Source organism: Dipodomys ordii, unplaced genomic scaffold (assembly GCF_000151885.1).
Source record: "Dipodomys ordii isolate 6190 unplaced genomic scaffold, Dord_2.0 Scaffold5, whole genome shotgun sequence".
In the NCBI taxonomy this organism is placed as follows: domain Eukaryota; kingdom Metazoa; phylum Chordata; class Mammalia; order Rodentia; family Heteromyidae; genus Dipodomys; species Dipodomys ordii.
Window position 1 is genome coordinate 35,362,326 of NW_012267221.1, and position 21,857 is coordinate 35,384,182.

Here is a 21,857-nt window from a genome sequence, read left to right on the forward strand (position 1 = left end):
TCTGTAACCATCAGGGAAATGTCATTAAAACCACAGAAAAACATCACTTCACTGCAGATAGAATGACGGCAGTCAAAAAGATAATTATAACTAGACTTGGTAAGGCTATGGAAAAAAGGGAATCTTTGCACACTATTGCAAGTAGTAATTCACTAGCTATTATGGATAATAGTATGTTCATTAAAAATTAAAATAAGTACCAGGTCATGAAGCTATTCCAGTATTTGGTAAGTGTCCAATGGAAATCAAATCAGTCTGTCCAAGAAACATCTGCATAACTATGTTAGCACTATTCAACATATAGTCAAGAATGGTTCAAGTGTGGCCTTGAACCAAAATTCTACCATTCTTTGCCTACTGAGAGGCTGGGATTACAACTATCGGCTCGTAATCAAGACACAGAACCTTCTTTGGATAATAGCACTTTATTACTAAACAGTTTTTGATATCATAAACTGAATCTTTGCTCCCTGAGTTAGTCTACGCTCCAGACAGCCATCATAGTCAAAGGGTAGCTGGTGGCTTATTTGGTCATATGGAGGGTTATTTGTATCTATAATTCTGTTTGTATTTATTCATATAATCCTCCCTTTGAAATCTATTTCACCACAACTTATTTCCTGTTTTTCACTTACTTGACATGTTTTCTTCCTTTTAGAACGAGACCTCTTTGGAGCTGAACCATTTGACCCATTTAACTGTGGAGCAGGGGATTTCCCTCCAGACATTCAATCAAAATTAGATGAGATGCAGGTGACTACTTTAATAAATTGGCCCATTCATGGTTTATTTCTTTTTAATCTAGGACAAGAAATAACTTATATACCCAAACTACCCTCTCTTGAATTGATGGCACATAATGTTCTTAATATAAGCACATTAAAATGTAATTCTAAAGTTTCTACATGTCCTCCCAAAATAGTTCTGAATAGCTTAAATATTAAATGGTCTTTTTAATGGCTCAACTTACAGTAAAAAGTAGATAGTTCCTTTTTAAAATATAAACTGTCATGGATTACAATAGCTTGTTGTTTTGAAATCCAGAAATTAAAAGGTCATTTATTAGATTTATAAGATTTGATCCCAGTCTTAACAATTGTGAATTTCAAAATTGCAAATGGGTAAATGAGGGAAGATCTTTGTAAGAGTGAAATCATTCTGTCTGAAAAGAAGCATTGTAGCTGTGGTTCATGACTTCTCGGCTCTTATTGAGAAAGCAGATACCATACCAGTGACAACATTTTTAGGAATGTAGTCCAGTTGGGTATTCTGTCTCTCTCTTCTCTCTTTCTTTCTCTCTTTTTCCTACATAATATATATACATATATTTTAATTTAAGTCATCCTTTAAAATTGAAAAAAAAGTTGGTTTTAAAAGCTTTATTCAATGGGCCATGATTAGTAAATAGACTTTTAAAAAGTAAAGTCTTCTCTTTCAATTTGCTCCTCATGTTTTGATAAAACTAACTATATAAGTGGACTCTAAACAGTTTTATAAAGTTAATTGGGTGAGAAAATGAGGACAATAAAGTCAGGTAGGGGACGTATTTCTGCTTATTGGTCCTGGGATAATCCATTCCTATTCACATTGTGCTTCACTTCTAATTGGCATTCTTATAGTCTTATTTTGATTTCAAAATGAACTTTATAACACTAATAGAATGTAAATTAATAATTTGATATAATAGGAAGGATGAAATTATTCCGCTATAACCAAAAGCACAATATCAGACTTATGTTTAATTCAGCAGAAATATTTTGCATCTATTTATGTTTGATGACACCAACTTTCTATCCCTTTTCCACATTTCAAATACTATGAAACTTTCACTCAAATTACATACAATTAGCTTTTGAAAATGCTGAATTTTGCCAAAAGCAATTTCTTTTAAAAATATTTTATTAATTTTTTTCCAGTTAGGCAGCTACAGCCTGGGGCAAATATATATATATATAGAATATATTATATATATATGTAGAAGTGAATGTGACAGGGGCCCTGGGTGGGAGGTCTTGTGGTTTTGTGCGTGAATTTTGTGCTTGCTATTTCTAATATGTTCTTGATGTCCTTTTTTATTCTTTTCTGCTTTCATGGTGGGTAGCGCCAGAGATGGTTGGTATATTGTTTTCCTAATACTTTTAATTGGCTTACAATCCTGTAAAACCTGAATTCTTGATATTGGCATGCTTTATGATGCAACTGATCATTTATTGTTAAGGATGTTTCATAACAGATTTTTATGGTTATTGCTCAGCGATTTTGCTGCAGTTATGTTGTTCACCTTATCGCTTATTTCTGATAGTTGCAGATTTACTTTTAGCTCAATTTGAAGTTCAATAGTATTCTTATTATGTAATGCCTATAATGAGTTTTGTTATGATCCTTTCTATTTTAATTAACCTAATATATACAGTCAACTATTTGTATCTTTGAATAGCAATAATAGGTTTGTAAGTAGTATGGGTTTAATAAGGCCAATGAAATATTTTCCTTGTCTAAGTGACAGAGCACATAGCTAGTGCTTTCGCTGATTATTTTGGCTTTCAAATGAGATTCTTAGAGCTTAGCTTCCTGAGTACCTAGGGTTACAAGTGTGTGATCCATCAGCACTCACTCAGTTGCTTTTTATTTAGTTGTAAAATCAGTCTTTATGATATTAGCTTATATTAATTCCTATCACTACCTTTTGTAAACAAGCCTAGTTTCAAGTTTGAAACTCAAGAGAATATGGAAAATTTAGAATGATTGCAAATTTATTAAATTATGATTTACAAAATGAACCTTCTGAGGAAGATAAGAAAATATGCAAGACATTTTATTTTGAAAGGAAAGGAAACTAACGGGCCTTATAATAAGATATCTGTTCATTGGAAGGTTACATTAGCCTAAGGGGAATCTAAAATGATCTTAAAAATTAAAAAAAAACATGATGGCAGTATTATGACATACAAACACTTCATTTTACTTTCCAATATTATTAACACATTAAAACTTAGAATTTTCAGGACAAGCATCTTAAAAGAACAGCTTATTTACAGTATTTTCAACTGAAATATTCTCTTTTCTAAGTGTGTGTTGGTTATTGGGAAAATACTCAAAATAAATATGGCAAAAATTTAAGTAACATTCATAACTCCTTTGATCTTTACCCAATTGAATATAATTTGTAACTCAAGTGCTGGGAAGATTTGAAAAACTATTTCAATTATGATATTGATGTTTACTCTTTTTAAAGCATTCTCTGAACATTAATTACAAATAAAATATGGCTTATATTTTTGTAGCTATTTTCCTTCTACATTATAATGTTTGCATTGGCTTGCATAAACACAAATAGTTACTTCAAATGAAAGTAATTTGGGGACACTACCACACTTTTTATCCTAGGAACTTGCCAAGTGACTTGCATTTCCACTGATCCATGACTCCTCTCTCTGTGTCTCTCTGCTTTTCCCTCTCTCCCTGTCTTTCTTCTCCCCTATCTTCACTTCTCCTCTCTCTCTTCTCTCCTCTCTCTCTCCGGCTTGGCTTGGGTGCTGTCACTGAGTTTTCCTTGCTCAAAGTGAGAGCTCTACCACTCAAACCACAGCCCCACTTCTCCACAACTCCACTTGGTGACTAATTGGAGAAAAGTCTCACAGACTTTCCTGCTGGGCTGGCAGTCCTCAACCCTCAGCCCCCTAAGTGGCTAGGATTACAAGCGTGAGCCACCCCTGCCAAGCTGTGTGCTTTTCATTTCTGTGTAGGCCAGTGTGCATAGATTAAGAAACCAGATGAGGCTGGAAGCAGCTAGAAAGACCAAAAGTAGCCCACAGTTTAGTTAGCAAAATAAAAATGCTGGAAGTGGAGAAGGACAGTCTTCTTTGCTCAAAAGTCTTAGGAGAAAAGAACAAAACATATTCATGGCTGTTAGGTGCTTAAGGGCCAATACATTAATGGCTGTTTAATTTCTAAAATGTGTAAATGGAACAATATCCAAGGAGCCATGCCACTGAAAAGCAAAAGCAGAACTTAAGATGGGGTCCTTTCTTCATGGTCAAGCCATGTAATCTGCAATCTGAACACATAGAATGGCATTGCATTTACAGAAAGTAAGGTTCTGGGCAGTGGTAATAGGAACCAAATAATCAAAATGATCAGAACCTCTCATTAGAGTGATGCACAGCAATCTCAGTAATATCTAAGGGAAATATTGACATATTCTTTAGGTTCTACCAGAAAAAAAATACTTCTTAATTTCATATATTCCTATGTTTTTCTCATATACACTAATCTCCCATATCTTTAAAACATTAAAATGTTTATGAGTGTAAGAATATTTCCAATGGAAGATATCTACATGAAATGCTGATAGGCAATTAATTTGGCCTACTATATAGGACTTTTTGGGTATTTTGTTTTATTGTTATTGGAGAATTGCTATACAGAGGGGTTACAGTTACATGAATCAGGTAATGAGTAATGAGTATAATTCTTTTTAAACCATGTCTTTCCTCCCATTGCTCTCTTCCCATTTTTTCCTCCCCGTCCTCATCCACAAGTGTCTAATCAGTTCCACTGTTGTATTTGTTCACCCTTGTAAGTTTTGATATTTTAAAATGTTAAGATTCAAGTTCTATTTAGTCTGTTTTTACCTGCTGATTTTATTTCATTTTATTCTGTCATGTGATGTTCCTATTTTAATGATTTTATTGTGTTTTACAGGAGGGGTTCAAAATGGGACTAACTCTTGAAGGCACCGTGTTTTGTCTTGATCCAGTAGACAGCAAATGCTGATATCAAGAAAGAAAGATCCTGACTCATATTAAATTTGCTTATATACACATATAGCATTCACTATTATTTTAAGACAGGTATTAAACATGTGCCAATATATTTTTGGATATCTTAATGTTTTGAAAGCTTTTGTAGTGAAGTCTCTCCACATTGACTGTTGATCAGTATCTTTAATTTTAAATACAACCTAGTGTATGTCATAGTTTTTTGTTCGTGTTTCTGTTGTGGATGAATTTATCATTGAAAATCAAGTTATCTATATATTTGTCTGGTCTGAGTTCTAAATAATTGCAATGCATTTATTCTCCAGGCTGCTAGTTTTTTATTGATTTCCCCCCCAAAAACCATACTTAAATATTTTAAAATTCTGAAGAGACATGTTGACACCAAACTAAACTAGTGTTCTATTTTCAAACCAATGAATATATTATGAGACAGACAATGAATATGCATGAGACAATGTTATTTTATGTGTATAATGTTCACATAATTGGGAAAATTTAAACTTTGAAATTATGCCATCAGTCCTCAAATTTTTAAATTAGTAAAGAAAAAATATAAATTTCACTGACAATTAAATGAAATTTAAGTAATCTTTTCTAGTTAATTTCAGTTGTATTCCAAAACGTTTGATTCATTTTATTTCACTTCTAATGTGTGAGTAAGTTACATTTGTTATCTCGTAAGGAAAACCATTTGGAATGTATATCATCTCTAGGTTTAAAGTTGTTCTTTATCCTTGTATTACCAACTATAGTTTTTCTCACCAAAGTTTATTTTATGATGTCTCATTGTTTTGATATTTTAAAACATAAAGAGAACTATTCTAAAGATATTATCAAGGCATTTAGTGCATCTAAATTTGTACTTGGTCTGTTAAAGTCAAAAGCTTAATTTTCACCAAAATAAATTTTCTGATGAGCTGCATCATGAATGTGAGCAATAAAATTTCCTGGAATCTCATTAATGATTTGCTGATAAGTTCTGAATATTGTTGCCCATGGTGTAACAGAGAACCAGCAATCATGCAGAAAAAAACAATGATCAGTTTCTACTTTGTTTTATCAAAGAATTAAGAAAAATGAGTGAAAATATGGACTTAGATTGGTGATAGTCACCAAAGATAAATAGATTCTTTACACATGGGAATTTTGTTCAAGCATTAAAGCTACATTTTCTAAGAACAGACATCAGTGTACTTACGCAATATTGTACTGGTATGCATCGCCATAATGTTGTATAGTATATGTGAAGCTTCTCATTTGTGTTTTGTTACGTTCTAAGTTGTACCGTAATTAGAGGACAGTATATATTTCACAAAGTAGAGTCTTTATAATTTTAGAATTTGTATAATGAGGATGTTTAGGAGCCACATGGCTTTTTTTTAACAGATAGAATTTGTATTTTTATTGTACTTGAAAAAGCTTTATGCAATAGGTATATATTTAGTGGGCATTTATTATCAATGGTAACACAATACAGTACTGAGATGATATTTGCATATTTAAGATATGTTACTTTACCAATTTTTAATAGTAGTCAATTCTGCTACTGGCATGATTAAACAGTACATAATTGGTCATTAATTATGAACATTTTATTTCACCAGTACATTTTTATGAAGAAAGACATGGTTAAAAATTGTATTTCTATGTAAATTCAATGATATGTTTGATTTTGCTGAGAATAAAGGATTTTAGATAAATTATTCAATTTGTTTATTAAACAGTCTCTAAATATACTTGAAAATTGAACAAATTTTCTTGTTCATAAATCAGAGCTGAACAGAGAATGAAAGGGCTTTACTCTTTTTGAATACAGGGAAAATTTTATTTGATGTGGTTATACAAAGGGGTTTCAATTCAACAAGTCATATTGTGAGTTCAGTACATCTTAAGCAATGTTACTCTATCCATTATCCTCTCCAATTTTTCCCAATCCCATCCATAAAAGGTTTTACGTGTAACTTCATTTCTTACAGCCCACATACAGTTTGTTTTATGAGCAATATTAAGAGTTGTGAGACACATGCTTAGCCTTGCTGGTAAGAGATGTCCTAGGGTGATTTCTTTTCACCAAAGCATCTGTTGGTAATAACCACATTATATATAGACATCATGTTTCAAGATTAGGACTCTTTTCTTATAGTTAATAATACAAAGAAGATTTGACTGATAGCCTTGATAGCAGGATTGGGGTTGTTACTAATGTGCAGTCATGAAGACGTTTGAAACTTATCCACAGTATGGTATTAAACTGTTTTAGAAGCACACTGATCTCATTCACACAAACTTCTGCAACCCAACAAATCAAAAGTTTGCTCTGTAAAATGTACTTCTTTCTCTCTGTGACTTAATATTATATCATATGGATAAGAAGATACTTAGTAAGTTTGATTACATATATTGTTTGTTGACTTGACAAGATCCCTACTTTCAGTTGGTCATATAGGGAAAGTATATGATCTTAATAAATAGAATATATAAAAATAGTATGTATTGAAGTACTATAGAAACCAAAAAGTAACACATATTATCTGCTTTATTATGGGTGCCTTGAACTAGCTACTTTGACTACTTTCACTAAGTAAGTAATCCAGAGGGAATGCAGTACAAGAACAAAGGTTTTCTTCCTCTCTTTGTTTCTGACATTTTGGATTGGGACTTTTATCAAGTTGTAGTACAAAAAGTAATACTCAAGAATTTCTGATAGATTTTACAATGTTACATTTCATTTTTATTTTTGATGTTACCATAACCATGAAAAAAAAAAACTAGCTGTTACTATTATTCTATTCCAGTGGTTCCATGTATAGTTCCAAATTCAACATTTACTTGTGATTTTGGGTTTCAGCCTCTGTTAAATTGCTTGTAGAATCTTGGACTCAATTTTGACAACTCAATCTCAGATTCCACCTAAACTACACCCTTTGTAGGCAATTAACAAGCTGTTGATATGGACAAGGCTGTCATTGCTCTTGCATCTCTGGCTGCTACAGGAAGTATTTTGTCCTTGCTAGTTGCTAGTTATCTTTGAAGAATTATCCTTCTATTTTAAACTTCACAGAATCTTTAATTCTTTTGTACTTGCTCCATGTTTTCATCATATGTTTTATTTAAAATCTAAGGTATCCCATTTTCTACCCTAAAGATATATTTGGCCTTCAATTCATCTGCAGTGGCATTTCTTTACTCTAGCAAAGATACTGACTCTTAAATCACTGAATGTCTTCTATTTCTTTGCTTTGAAATGAATGTTTCTGGAATATGAATATTTTATAAATATACATACTGCATTACCATTCTAAAAACTTATTTTTCTACTCATAGAGTTTCATGGATTTGTGTGCCTAGGTTGGCTTTAAACCAAGATCCTTAGATCTCAGCCTCTAGTGCCAGCTTTTAACCATAGTGTTCATATGCATTCAGGTGCATGTGAGAGGCAAGCTATTGAACAAAATTCTTAGTTTGCATCCACTTGGACAGACACTTTAGAACATACAGTAGGAGTTCTAAGTGCAATTGTTTTCAATGAAGTGGACCTGGTTAAAAAGTATAGGAGTTCCACTCTACAAGGTTCTCCAGTTCTGCATTATACCTAATTAGTTTCCTACTAACATACGTTCTGATACCCCATTGCATTTCTTCAGACCTTAGACCTTGGACCAAATTGATTTACCCTTTATATTTTCAAAAATTGTTAAAAATACTGTCTTGGGAACATCTTCCTTTTGCATTTTTAATAAAATATTTTAAAGTCCTTCTACTAATTCTTCAACCACCCCAAAGGATTACCTTGTGTTCTTTTTGGTGCCAAGCACTTTATAATATCTAGCAAGAGGTTAGATAATCCTTTAGCATGTTTCTTGCTAATGATGTCAACTCAAATTTCTTATGCTCTCTTGGAAAGGAAATTACCACATGCTTTCTAAATAAATATTGGAAGATGATGACTACTTTCTTCTCTCTAATAAAACTTTTACCATTAATTTAACGTTTATTGAAGCAGTACTTTGTTTGCTAAATAGAACTTTGACAATTGCCTAGATGCCAACTAACAAATACCATGAAGTAAGGGGCTTAAGGAAATCTGTTCCACTTGAGGGAGGAAAACAAAAGAATGATTATTGGAAGGATACGAAAATTCAAAGGTAAGTGTAATATAATTTAAAATTTTCCCTGTATTTAGGAGACTGAATGATGCACTAAAGAAAGCTCACATTGTACTCACCTTTGCCTATATTGTTGATGTTGTGGTTCATTAGTTCTAAGTATTTTAAGGTTCATTTTTCTTAATTTTTTTAGTGTCCTCTTCAAATGAGATTTCATAAGAACAACATTGAAGATCTTCCCAACTAACCACTCCCTCTTCTCTGTCTGGCTAGGCTGCTATGTTTTAGTCTCTTCCAAAGGTCAGTTGTTCCAGTTGAAATAACTGTCTGGATGGCTTGGAAATAATCCAGAATCTGGTTCTTCCCTTCAAAGAAAACAACGAAAGATATTTGTTTCTTGGCTATAGTTTGAAAGAAAAAAAATTAATAGCAATTATGGGATACATTTAAAATTATTCTTTAATTTGACTATTTATTTTTACTTTTTATATACTTTAAAAATCAGTTACTATACTATTAAATAATTTAATAAATAATGTGTGTGTCATAGAATATACAGAGAAAGGGTTGGGGAGACAGAAAGAGGGAGAAAAATGAGGGAGGGGGTAACAAGTTCAATAAGAAATGTACTTACCTTTCGTATGTAACTGTAACCCTTCTGTAAATCACCTTGACAATAAAATTAAAATCAAAAAAGAAAGAAAAGAATATACGAAGAGACTTGATCAAAGATCCAGCAAATTCTGACTCTTTCTCTCTCTCTTCCCACACACACACATTCCATGTAACTTCATCTATTTCCTAACTATTTTTAATTAAAAATAAATTAATCTGAGTATCAGACAAGTCGACAGCCTGGGGAACAGGAGAAGACAGGTAGTGAAAGAGTCATAAATCTTCAGAGATATCAACTTAACCACACTTGACAAAATGCACAAACATCTGACCTCTTCATTTTCCAGACAACATGGATTATTTTGGGGTCAGAAAGTAAGAAGAATGATGTAATTATATGAGAGGCCATTTCTATAACAATTCCTTTCTAATTTTTCCTAGTTTTCTGATAACACCTACCATCTCCTTTTCTATATTAAAAGAATTAAAAAGGGAAATACCTGAAAATTAACTGGCCACTGTCTCATGTCTTTTTGACTGGAAATTAGAAAAAAGAGGTTACTTCCTTCAGCTCAAGTACTTAAGTTTTCAAATTTTGAACTCATATTTCACTTGAACTCTTAAATATTTTCAGAATAATAATACCAATTAATATTCATTCTAAAAATGGCTTCATCCAAACACCCAATGAACTAAAATCTGAAATGCTATGATGTTATAGTTATATAAAGTCTGCTCTTTAGCTGTGCAGGTATTGCAGTGAATCATCCTAAAGTTCACATGCATTAGGTCTTCGTGGTATTCAAAGGAAAGTTCCTGGAATGAGCCTAAAACTTAAAAAAAAAAATCAGAGGAAGCATGCATGTAATATTTAGTTGCATACAAGTCATTAATACATGTTGAATCAGTGATTACTAGATGAGAATTGGAGGTAGTATTGATCTCATAAAAGAGGATAGGAGTGATTTAAAAAATAAAAAATTACTGTCCTAACCTTTATCTCTTTTTTTTTAATCAAAAATCTTGTCAACACTGAATGCAAAGTAAATGTATAATTTTAAGATTTTCTCCTTTCCCAACGTTTCTAATTTATGGACACATAGAGACAGACCTTAGAATATTTCAAATCAAGGTTAAATCTTGAAAATACTAGCAAAAAATGCTAAAACATGTAAGATACTATCATGCAAAACTAAAATATCAAGACATAAGTATACATAAATGTGGAAATGCACACATTTACAGTTATTGTATATATCTGCTTTTATAGGAATACCTCTGTGTTGTTAAATTTTATAAAGAAACTTTAGGTAGATGAATGTGTTAGAATGTTTTCTTGAATAGATTCAAATGAAATTTGCCTCAGACATATTGAGTTATACTCTCAAGTGGTCATTTTGGTAAGCTTTTCTGTTTTGTTTTACTATAAAGGAATGAAAATGTAGAGAAGATAAAATCCCCAGAACGCCTGTTAACTTTTCCAAAGGCGGTAGTTTCTTGGTGCATTTCTCATCATTCTGTATTTCTTCCTCAAGGCTTAATCACAAAGCTGAAGCTAGACAATGGCTGTCCCTGCAAACCACAAGAACTGAAGTATTTATTTTACTATACAAATCGATCAAATTTCTGCACATTTTTAGAAAATAATTTACATAAAATAACTTAGAGAACAATCTTCTGAGCAAAACAGTTCATCTTCTTAAAAAGAGGCAATCAAAACTGTCTATCTGCTCAAATAAGATTAATTAAATAGTTTCTAGACACAATGAAGTCAATGAGACCATGGAAAGCATATGAGTCATATGACCTAGTTGAGTTTATTTAGAACACACACATACACTCAAAAATCTGGGGCTCCATCAAAACCAGATTGTTTCCCACACTGTTTCCAAGTAAAAATTAGAAGGCCAAAGGAAAATTGGACAAATCTTTCAAAAAAAAAAACACCACCAAACATTGTTCATGAAAACTGTCTAACAACAAACAAATGGAACAGCAAAAGGAAGATGGAATCTTTTCATTTTGAATTTTAAGCTTCAAGTCTCCATTGTATGTTCAATTTGATTTTAATACCAGTATCGTTCTTTAACAATTGTCAGGAAAATTATAATAATGAATTCATTTTGTGAATGTTTAAAGGAACAGAGTGAGTTATTTTGGAATGTACTTGCTCTCAAGAAAGGTCAAGTGGAATTAAAATAAATGCATTAATTCATTATTGTTCTTCATGAGAATGAACAATATAAAGCAGAGTAAGTTCAGCTCTGTTTCAAAAGGTCAACTGTGATGGTATTTAAGCGGCAAACTGAAATCATATATTTAAGGCATGCTGTATGTTCAAAGAACTCTCTGATTGAGGTCTTTTTGTGCCAAAGAGAATCTGTGTTCTCCTTAGTGATTATAGAGGGGAATAAGAAGTTTTTGTCTTTCCCTGATTCTTTAATGTGCTTCAGCTATACATATTCTGAATTCTTTAAAAACAATCAGCAATTTGAATTTCTTCATCCTGTTTGCATCCCCCTTGTAATCACATTTCTTTGCAAGGACACAAGTATAGACGATGGTGATGGTGATGATGATAGATTGATTGACGGATGATGGATGGATGATGGGTAAGTTGTTAATACAGACAGATTGATAAAGATGATAGATGGTAGGAAATAGAACTAAAGGATGTAGCAATGTAATTCTAAATATAATCTAAGCAAAATTCCCATTAACTTGGAATGCCCATTTTAAATACATATTAGAAAAACATTTACAATTTAGTTTCTAAACACAAACTCATGAAGTAAAAATGACAAAAATATTGAAAATATATGCAAAAATAATGTTTATTTTTGAGTGCCAAAATGTCAAGATTATTGTAAGATGTTGTGATACCTCGATGTGGCCAGAAAGAGCATTGTGAGATGAACAAGCTTTTCCATGCAGCACTCAGAACAGTCTTTGGTATAAGTAGAAACCACAAAGGCATCAGTGGGAACTTACTGTAGTGATTTGGAAATACTGCAGTTAAACCACTAATCGCAGCAGCAAGATTTCCCAGAAGAAAACCATTGCTTTAGAAATTGGGCCAACTACTTGGGTTAAAAATATGGCTTTGAAAGTTGCAGATCAGCATAAGACAAAATGGTTATCATCAAACTACAAAGAAATGTGTTAAAGTAGGCTATGTGAACAGCATTTTATAATGGTTTACTTTTCATTAGAACTAAGATCTCCCATGAAAAGGTAGTTGCAAAATACTTTCAAGGAACTTGTTCAATCAAGTTGGATTCCATCAAAATATTCCTAGTCTGCTTAAATGAATTCTGTTCACAAAATGTGAAAGTCCACTTTGTATAGAGTATATGTCAGCATAACAGAGAAATCTTTCTCCCTCTCCCTCCCTCCCTCCCTCCCTCTTTCTCCCTCCCTCTTTCTTCCTCCCTCTTTCTCCCTCCCTCTCTCCCTCCCTCCCTCCCTGTCTCTCCCGGTCCCTCCCTCCCTCCTATCCTCTTTCCCCACCATTCTCTCTCTCTCTCTCTCTCTCTCTCTCTCTGTCTCTCTGTCTCTATTTCGCTGGTCCTGGGGCTTGAATTCAGTGCCTGGGACCTGTCCTTTAGTGTTTTTCTGTTTGTTTTGGTTGTTTGTTCGAAGTTAGTCCTCTACCACTTGAGATACAGCTCAATTTCTAACTTTTTGGTAGATAACTGGAGATAATAGTCTCAGGGACTTTCCAGCTATGGCTGGCTTTGAACCTCCATCCTCAGATCTCACCCTCATAACTAGCTGAGATTACAGATAGGAGGCAATGGTGCCTGACTGCAAATTTTGTCACTTTTAACCATATAATTGTCCAGATATTCTCATGTGTTATTCTTTTTTCTTCTTTTGTTTTTGTTTGCTTTCTTCCTCTGTTGCTTTCAGCAGCATCTCTCAATGAGTCCAAGCTAACTTCAGAAAATAGCAATCCTTATTTAGGCTCATAAGTCCCAGAATTATGGACATGCTCCACCATCCCAGCTGTTATTCTTGACTTTTAATTCTTCATAGAAGCTATAAATTCATCTGAATTAGAGCTAAGGCAGTTATGCATTTGCAGTGTAACTTTAATTTATATTTACTATTTATAAGCAATGCTCCAGACAAATTTAGAATTAGAGAGAGAAAGAGAATCACAGTATCTTAAGCTTCTTAAAGAAAATCAAATGAAGACATATTTTCAATCAACACACAATCTTTTTTCTTTTGTCTAGTCCTGAAGCTTGAAATCCAGGTACTTTCCCTGAGCTTTTGTGCTCAATGCTAGCACTGTACCACTTGACCACAACTCCACTTCCAATTTTTAGGTAGTTAATCTGAAATAAGAGTCACACGGCCTGTCCTGCCCTAGATGGCTTTGAACCACAAACCTCAGATCTCAGCCTGCTGAATAGCTAGGATTACAGGTCTGACTCACTTAGTGCCCAACACATGCAATCTTTGGATTATTGCTTTTTATTGAAGTGCTGCTTTGTACCTTTATGAAATATTGCCAACCCATTACTGGCATTTACTAATTATTTTGACTAAAGAACAAGAGCATGGATGTTTTTACTGATGTGTAATGAGGCTTTTGGATTTTTTGTTTTTGGTGTTTGTTTTTATTTTGATTGTTACTCCCCCCCCCTCCCAGTTATGGGGCTTGAACTCAGGCCCTAGGCATTGTCCCTTAACTTTAGTGCTCAGGGCTAGGGCTCTACTACTTGAGCCACAGCTCCACTTTGTTTCTGGCTTTTTAGTGGTCAGTTGGAGATAAAAGTCTCATGGACCTTCCTGCCTGGACTGGCTTCAAACAGTGATTCTCAGACCTCAGCCTCCTGAGTAACTAGGATTACAGGCAGGAGTCACTCACTGGTGCAGGACACACATAGTATTTCTTTAAGCTTCCACAAGCACTTTCTTGCTTGGAATTTATGGATACTTTTCATAAAATAGTTTGTATTGATTTTGTTAAAAATATATATACAAAATAGTTTTCTAGTTTTTAAAATTTCTATACATTTCCTAATGTAATGCAACAATAATTCACTCTACATAATACTTTAAAATTATCTATCTAAATAATGCTCATTTCAAGTAATCCATTAATTCTATAGCATGGAAATAACCTGTTCATGCAATGATACAGAGGTATTTTACAATTAGTTGCTTCAGCAATTTTTTTCACAGTACACTTAGAATGATATGAATTATGAGACTGATACGAAGCTTGTTGCACTAAGAAGGCATTAGCAAGAGTGATATGAATTATTTAACTGGAAATTCATTTCCTGTATTATGACCCTTCATGACTACCCTTGGGACAATACAACATGAGTGAGTGGGTCTTTATAGAAATAGCCTGGGTTTCCTGTAGTTACAATATTGTTTCAGATATCCTTCAATTGCAACTCTCATCATGTTAGATGCAATAATGATCTCGTTAAATGAAAACTTAAAAGGCAATAATGTTATATGAACACCTAAGCTAAAAAAAACCTACTTTGTATTTGTTTTAATTACACAAAGACTGTAAGGAAATATTAACTCATGATTTTTCAAAATGGATCAAGTACAAAATCACTGTCAATATTACTGATGATCTGATAGGTGTAAATATTCTTAACTACCAAATACATGACACATTATTTGGAGAGCAATATTCAGGTTTGAAATCCAGTTCTTGTCTGTATTCAGCAGGATTTCTATCACATGAGCCACATGGAAGCCCTTATTTTTTTTTTGTTTTCATTCTTTTCCAAACAAATTGCAAAGGCCAAACTAGATTTGTGCATCCTGCATAACTCAGATAACAGGTATGTTGGTTGAGATAGTGCTACAGTTCTGATATCTTGCTTTCAAGTATCTAGGATTGTAAGCATGAACCACGATGCTCTGCTTGACAATTTTTCTGTTGAATTGGATTGTCATTTCTTTCTGTTCTAAAGTTTTAAGTTTGATCCTCTGAGTTATATTGTGTTGTTTATACATGGCACATGGTGGTGGCCAATTTTCTCACTATTGGAATAGACATAAGATAAATGATGGGAGGTAAATCTTTGTTTCCAATATTGTTACTTAAAAACAGAAAACAACATAAAAAAACAACAAAAAAATGGAAAACAGCCCCTTTTAGAAAAAATGCTGATTCTATCTTTTGGCAAGAAAATATGTGGGGAAAGTTTGGTATATTTTGTAGCTTAAGAAACTAAGGGGCTTCTTACAAGAAAAAAAAGAAGTAAGAAAAAAATGATACAATCACTGTGATATGTCAAAAGGACACAAAAGTCAACTGACTTTCAAACAACAAAAAGTTGAACAATTTTAAAATAAAATATTCATGACCTTATATGAACTCAAAGTGTCTGGACCAATTGGAGAGAACTCCTAGAGAAGTTATTTATGTAGATATTTTGTCATCAATTATGTATGTGCATGTACTGTCTTTCTCGATTTTTTCCTTCTTTTTGAAGCATGATGCTCTTGAAGTAATAATCTACTTCTGCTTCCTTAGTGCTGGCATTACAAGCATATACTACCATGCCTCACAATACATATATATTTTTGATAAGATGTGATAAAAATGGTATTTTGCCTTTGTGAGGTTACTCCCCAAACCCATAATCCCAAGTTAATTATACAAACAAACAAAAACAAGTAAAAACTATCAGATCCCTTGTACAAATAACTTGAGTAATAGTACTAAAATTTGTCAAAAATAAAATTAAAGTTAGCTTGAATAATTATCACAGCAGAGAGAGACCTAAGAAGACATGTGTACTGAATGCAATGTCTTAGTGGTATTCTAAATGGAATCCTGGAAAAGAAAAAGCAAATCAGTAAAAATAAATAAATAATAATTTTGAATAATGTACTTATTTTTGATATAGTATAAAATATGATAATGATATATGTGCAAGATATAAGGAAATTTGCCTACCTGTGTTATTTTTCCAAATATCTAAAACTGTTCCAAAATATACAACTTTATGAACAAGTATTTGAGTGATAGGATAGCTTGACAGAGACAATAATTTTCTGACTAAAGTTTTTATTTTTTTTTGTTTTTTTTTTGGGGGGGGGGTCTGGTCATAGGGGCTGAACTCTGGGCCTGGGCACTGTCCCTCAGCTCTTCAGCTCAAGGCTAGCGCTCTACCACTTGAGCCACAGTGGCACTTCTGGCTTTTTTCTTTTTGCTTATGTGGTGCTGAGGAATCAAACCCAGGGCTTCATGCATGCAAGGCAAATGCTCTACCACTGAGCCACCTTCCCAGCCCTAAAATTTTTAATTAACATAATAAACTATTTTTAGATACTCAATTATTGATATAACAATACTCATTTTGTCTTGACCTGCACCTAAAAAAGGCTTATTAAATTTAAAATATATAAGAGAATTGTGACTTCATAGATATAGAAGTGATGATAAATTAGAATTTGATAGACATTAATTTTTCAAATGAGAAGTACAAGTTGTCATGTCGAAAATGAACTTTACAACTTTGGTGGGGGGATTGGGTGGGGGGAGGGGGGAGGCTGGGAAAGGATGGGAAGGGAAAACAAAGGAGGAGGCTACAATGCTTGATAAGAAATGTACTCATTATCTTGCCCATGTAATTGTAATCCCTCTGTACAGTATTTTCACAATAAAAAATAAATAAAAATTTAAAAAAAAATTCAGAAAAAAAATTCAAATTTAAATTTGCTAATTTTAAATTTCAAAAATGTTATAAATCCAGGTACCAGTGGCTCACGCCTGTAATCCTAGGTACTCAGGACACTGAGATCTGAGGATCACAGTTCAAAGCCAGCCCGGGCAGGAAAGTCCATGAGACTCTTATCTCCATTTAACCACCAGAAAATCAGCAGTGGTGCTGTAGTTCAAGTGGTAGAGTGCTTGCCTAGAGCTGAAGAATGCAGGGGTAGCTCCCAAGCCCAGAGTTCAAGCCCCACAACTGAAAAAAAATAATACCCTATTTATTTCAACTTGATAATCCGTGTATTTCATGAGAAAATAACAAAAACTAAGGTTGACTTAGTGTGTTCAGAATACTCTAAAATACCAATCTGCCTGTTTGCTCTATATGGTATCCTTAAGGAAAATGCGATTCAACATTTCCAGGATTGATCTCCAAAACTTAATAAATCATCATAAGGCCTACCTAATTGAAAACAGGAATGTTGGTCCAGGGAAGGGTTTACTCCTGCTGTGACAGCCATTAGTGTGGCTTTTGAAATGAGTTTGTGTCTGCCAGAAGCCTTTGTGCTGAGCATTTCTGGAGGAACCAAAACTCCCACAAAGTATAATCCAGACTGCCTTATGGGTAAGCCAAGAACTCTGGCTTTTTCTATGGTTTGAAATGTATCTCAAGGAAGAATTCAGACTCAAACCAAACTTGGCTAGAACTCTTAGAAAATATGAGTATTAAGGCAATTAAGATATGTTGAGCCCTCACTGGCTGCTGACAGTGTGTCTGTCCAGTTTTGCTTCCTTCAGCATTGTGAACACGAAGCATAAAATAATTCTATTCTGCATGTTTTTCCTCTTCCCCTCTTTACATATGCAAATTTGTTCTCTTCCACATATTAGTGTCCTTGCCCTCATAGTTTTGTTGGCCCCTTGTACTTGGATAGGCTGCTTACTAGCAGCAACAAAAATAGCAGTATGCACCACTGTCAACTTGAAAGCACATAGCTGCTATCAATTGAGGGTTCTTTATTTTTTGGTAGTAATGGGATTTTGAATTCAGGGCATCAAGCTTGGTAGGCCATCCCTCTACTACCCACAACCCTTTTTTACTTTTATTTGTTTTATGATCTTTTTACCTATGCCTTCCAAGTAGCTAAAATTATAGCCATGGACCACCACATCCAAAAAAAATAAAATAGGAGAGAATAGAACAGAACAGAATAGAATAGTTTTCGGTAAACACATGACTTGCAAACAGGATTATGATTCTCAATCACCCTTTTGTTATTTCTTCTAAAGTTTCTTGCTTTCATGCCTCCAATATTATATTTTTGCTTAAAATGTAATTAATGTCTGGGTGCTGAAATCATGTGATAATTTTAATTCAATGGAGAGAAGCATTAAAATTCCATCAGTGGGGGGGCTGGGAAGGTGGCTCAGTGGTAGAGCGCTTGCCTTGCATGCATGAGGCCCTGGGTTCCATTCCAAAAAGAAAAAAGCCAGAAGTGGCACTGTGGCTCAAGTGGTAGAGTGCTAGCCTTGAGCTGAAGAGCTGAGGGACAGCGCCCAGGCCCAGAGTTTAGGCCCCATGACTGGACCCAAAACAAAACAAAATAAATTCCATCAGTGGGCTGGGAAGGTAGCTCAGTGGTAGAGCACTTGCCTTGCATGCATGAGGCCCTGGCTTTGATTCCTCAGCACCACATAAGCAAAAAAGAAAAAAGCCGGAAGTGGCGCTGTGGCTCAAGTGGTAGCGCGCTAACCTTGAGCTGAAGAGCTAAAGGACAGTGCCCAGGCCCAGAGTTCAGGCCCCACGACCGGACCTCTCCCCCCACAAAAAAATTCCATCAGTATAGGAATTTTCATAATTTAAATTTGAAATATTTTTACATAATCTCCATGTCTGAGATTTTCCTGTGATTGAAACCCACTAAACTGTTTCTTGAAGAAATAGAAACTGCACCGGTGACATATGTTTAGCAAAACTGTGGAAAATTGGATTAAAAATGAAGTGTGAATTATTAAGAAATAGATCATTCAGAATGGAAGACATGAAGTAAATAATTCCAAACCATATTTCATATAAGAGAAAGAAAAGAGAATAAATACAGGACGGCTTTTAAAATCTGGAGCATTTGAGCTATAACTTAATAGAAGTTTTATGAATATTCACATCTGGAGGAAAAGATGAGCAGAACACCAGGATTCTACATGTTGGTGAACACAGTAAGAAATGATACCCAATCTTCAGACTCATAGGATAAAAGGCAAGGCGAAAGGATAACTTCAAGGATTTGTATTTGGAGGGAGGCTTATACTTTAAAGGAGAACATTTTCAGGTTGACATTAGGAAATTTCTGCTTAATTTTTTTTAAGTATGTGCCCAAGTTCATAGAAATATAAGGCTGAATAGGTACTCTAGAAAACAGATTTATATTTAAATGCAGGGGACTCACTAAGATTGTTCTTGATGATCACCACTATTGCAAAGGCAGAGATTCACAGAGACAGATACTGGATGTAATGCATTAAATATTTCCAACAGGACACAGCAGCACTACATTGGCCATTTTTGGATATTTCAGAGCTGAGAAATGTGACTGCTTGTCTGTACATCTGTGTGTATCATCCTATTATTCATTGTCATGATGTTAATTTTCATATGCACTTTGCTGTAGGAGAGCAGCAGTAACTTTAAGTGGAATAAACAAAGCAAAACTTTCAGCCTGAAACAACTCCTAGAGAGAAACTCAGCTATCAAACCTTTAGAAGTTAATCATTCCAGGATCATGAATGCCTTCAGAACTTTTTTTTATGGGCAGTTGTGGGACTGAATAAGATTTTCCCATTTGGGAAAAGTTTCTCCATAGTTTTTATTGGTCTTTTTTCGGTGAGGAAATATGCAGAACAAAAATCAAAGGAAAATCTAGGCTTTTATTACTGAAGTCCTATTTTGTAAACAAATGCTGTAGATTTTTAAATTCCTGTCATGTATGGCATTAATTCCAGTTCACATCCTTGCTCTAGTTTGGTGAGTAAGAATATAATTATTGAGAGGACTGGTACTCTAGACACTTTCTTGCCATTAGCCTAGAGATGCTCCTACTGTGTAACAATTGTCCTATCTCTACTCTAAATTCAAGAGAAATTATTTTGCCAATTATCAACTTTTCCTTTCTTGGAGAATATGTTGATAGCTTCAGATTTATTGAGATCCTTGCTTATTGCTTCCTTCACAAAAGAAGCACAAACACTAGGGACCAAGACTTCTGAAATAACAAAATTAATACTTGGAGAAAATGGAAAAACAAATGATTGGCTCTTACCCCTTGCTAAAAGTACTATGATATAGTCTACTAGTCAGTGGCACATCACAGATCATGTGACTCTGTTGTGTATATACAGCATCCTAGAGAATGGTCCTCCACAGTCTCAGGGAATTATCTCCAAAATTTCTACATTCACTGCATTATCAAGAAGCACTGTTTTGGAATTGTACAATATGTAATTGGACTCGTGGGTGGAATTGTACAATATGTAATTGGACTCATGGGTACTATGGATGTATGCGTAATTCTGTGCCTTTTGTACTATAAAGTAGAATACTTGGTTTGATGTGCTGTTGTTCAGGAATCCTATATGAATAGGACCAAGTCTTGAATTACTATAAGCTAGAAAGGTAAAACCCTATGGAAAGTAGATATTGAGTTCCATGACAATGAATTACTACTCTTTCCAGTACAGATATGGTCCATTACCATGAACTTGCCACCAAATACATTTTTGTTTGCTTTTGTTTTTTACTTAGCACAATAGTACCATTTCAAAAAATTGTATGTTTTCTGCTGCTTGCATATCAGAAATTTGGCAGTGACTAGATTAGCCTTAGAAAGGGTGAGCCTATGTTTCTAGACCTATTTATATCCACTTTTCTCATCATAATGGCACTCTGCTCTCCTACCCATTGTGCTAAACTTAGAAGCTGGTTAGACATCAGGTCAATCTGCCTCAGTTGTTTATGGCTACTTCCATGTGCGTGTTCTCTGGTGGTTGTTAACATGTGCTACAACATTTTTTCATATTTCATGCTTAACAAAATAGTGCCACCCACATTCCCTAAACTCAGATCTTGGTGTCTTTAATTTTCAAGGTCTTATGACAAACAGATTCAGCTACCCTTTCTTGTCAATTTGGAGTCATTATTATCAGAAGCCAGTCTTCTTTCCTCATAAAATGGATGCAAAGGTGCTTTGTGAAAGTTCTGTCCATTTGGAGGATTTCCTATTATGACTGTTTTGTTGGACAGTAGAAAGTTGCAGCATCCATTTCTAGATTGGCAAACATACTATTTACTAAATGTATCTGTTAGAATCTATCCAGTAAAACTTATACTGTTGAATTAAATAGGGTCTGTGGGACCATCAAATCTGAATTCTTTGGGTCTTTTAACAATAAAACTAATCACTGCTATTTCTGCCTTCCATTCTCCCAGAATTCAGTATCTATTGTTGGGTTTTTATTTAATATTGTCTGAAGGGAATATAGTTTCACTAGCTCTTTCTTAATTAACTCCACTGTAATGTCTATAACCCACATTTTAAGGACCACCTTGAAGATATTGTGGTATTACACAGAGTCCTTATTACTAAGAATTTTTAT

At 34.0% G+C, this 21,857-nt stretch overlaps 1 protein-coding gene across 2 annotated transcripts in view; it reads left to right on the forward strand.

Annotated features, from left to right (window-relative positions):
- Gulp1 (GULP, engulfment adaptor PTB domain containing 1) overlaps positions 1-6,461 on the forward strand; it is a 240,301-nt gene extending 233,840 nt beyond the window's left edge. For both annotated transcript variants that reach the window (XM_013027918.1, XM_013027924.1), the window contains 2 exons: positions 659-753; positions 4,705-6,461. In XM_013027918.1, the coding sequence (XP_012883372.1) occupies positions 659-753; positions 4,705-4,776 (167 nt within the window). In that variant the 3' untranslated portion in view covers positions 4,777-6,461. The remainder of the gene's footprint in view (positions 1-658; positions 754-4,704) is intronic.
- Positions 6,462-21,857: the final 15,396 nt, after the last annotated feature.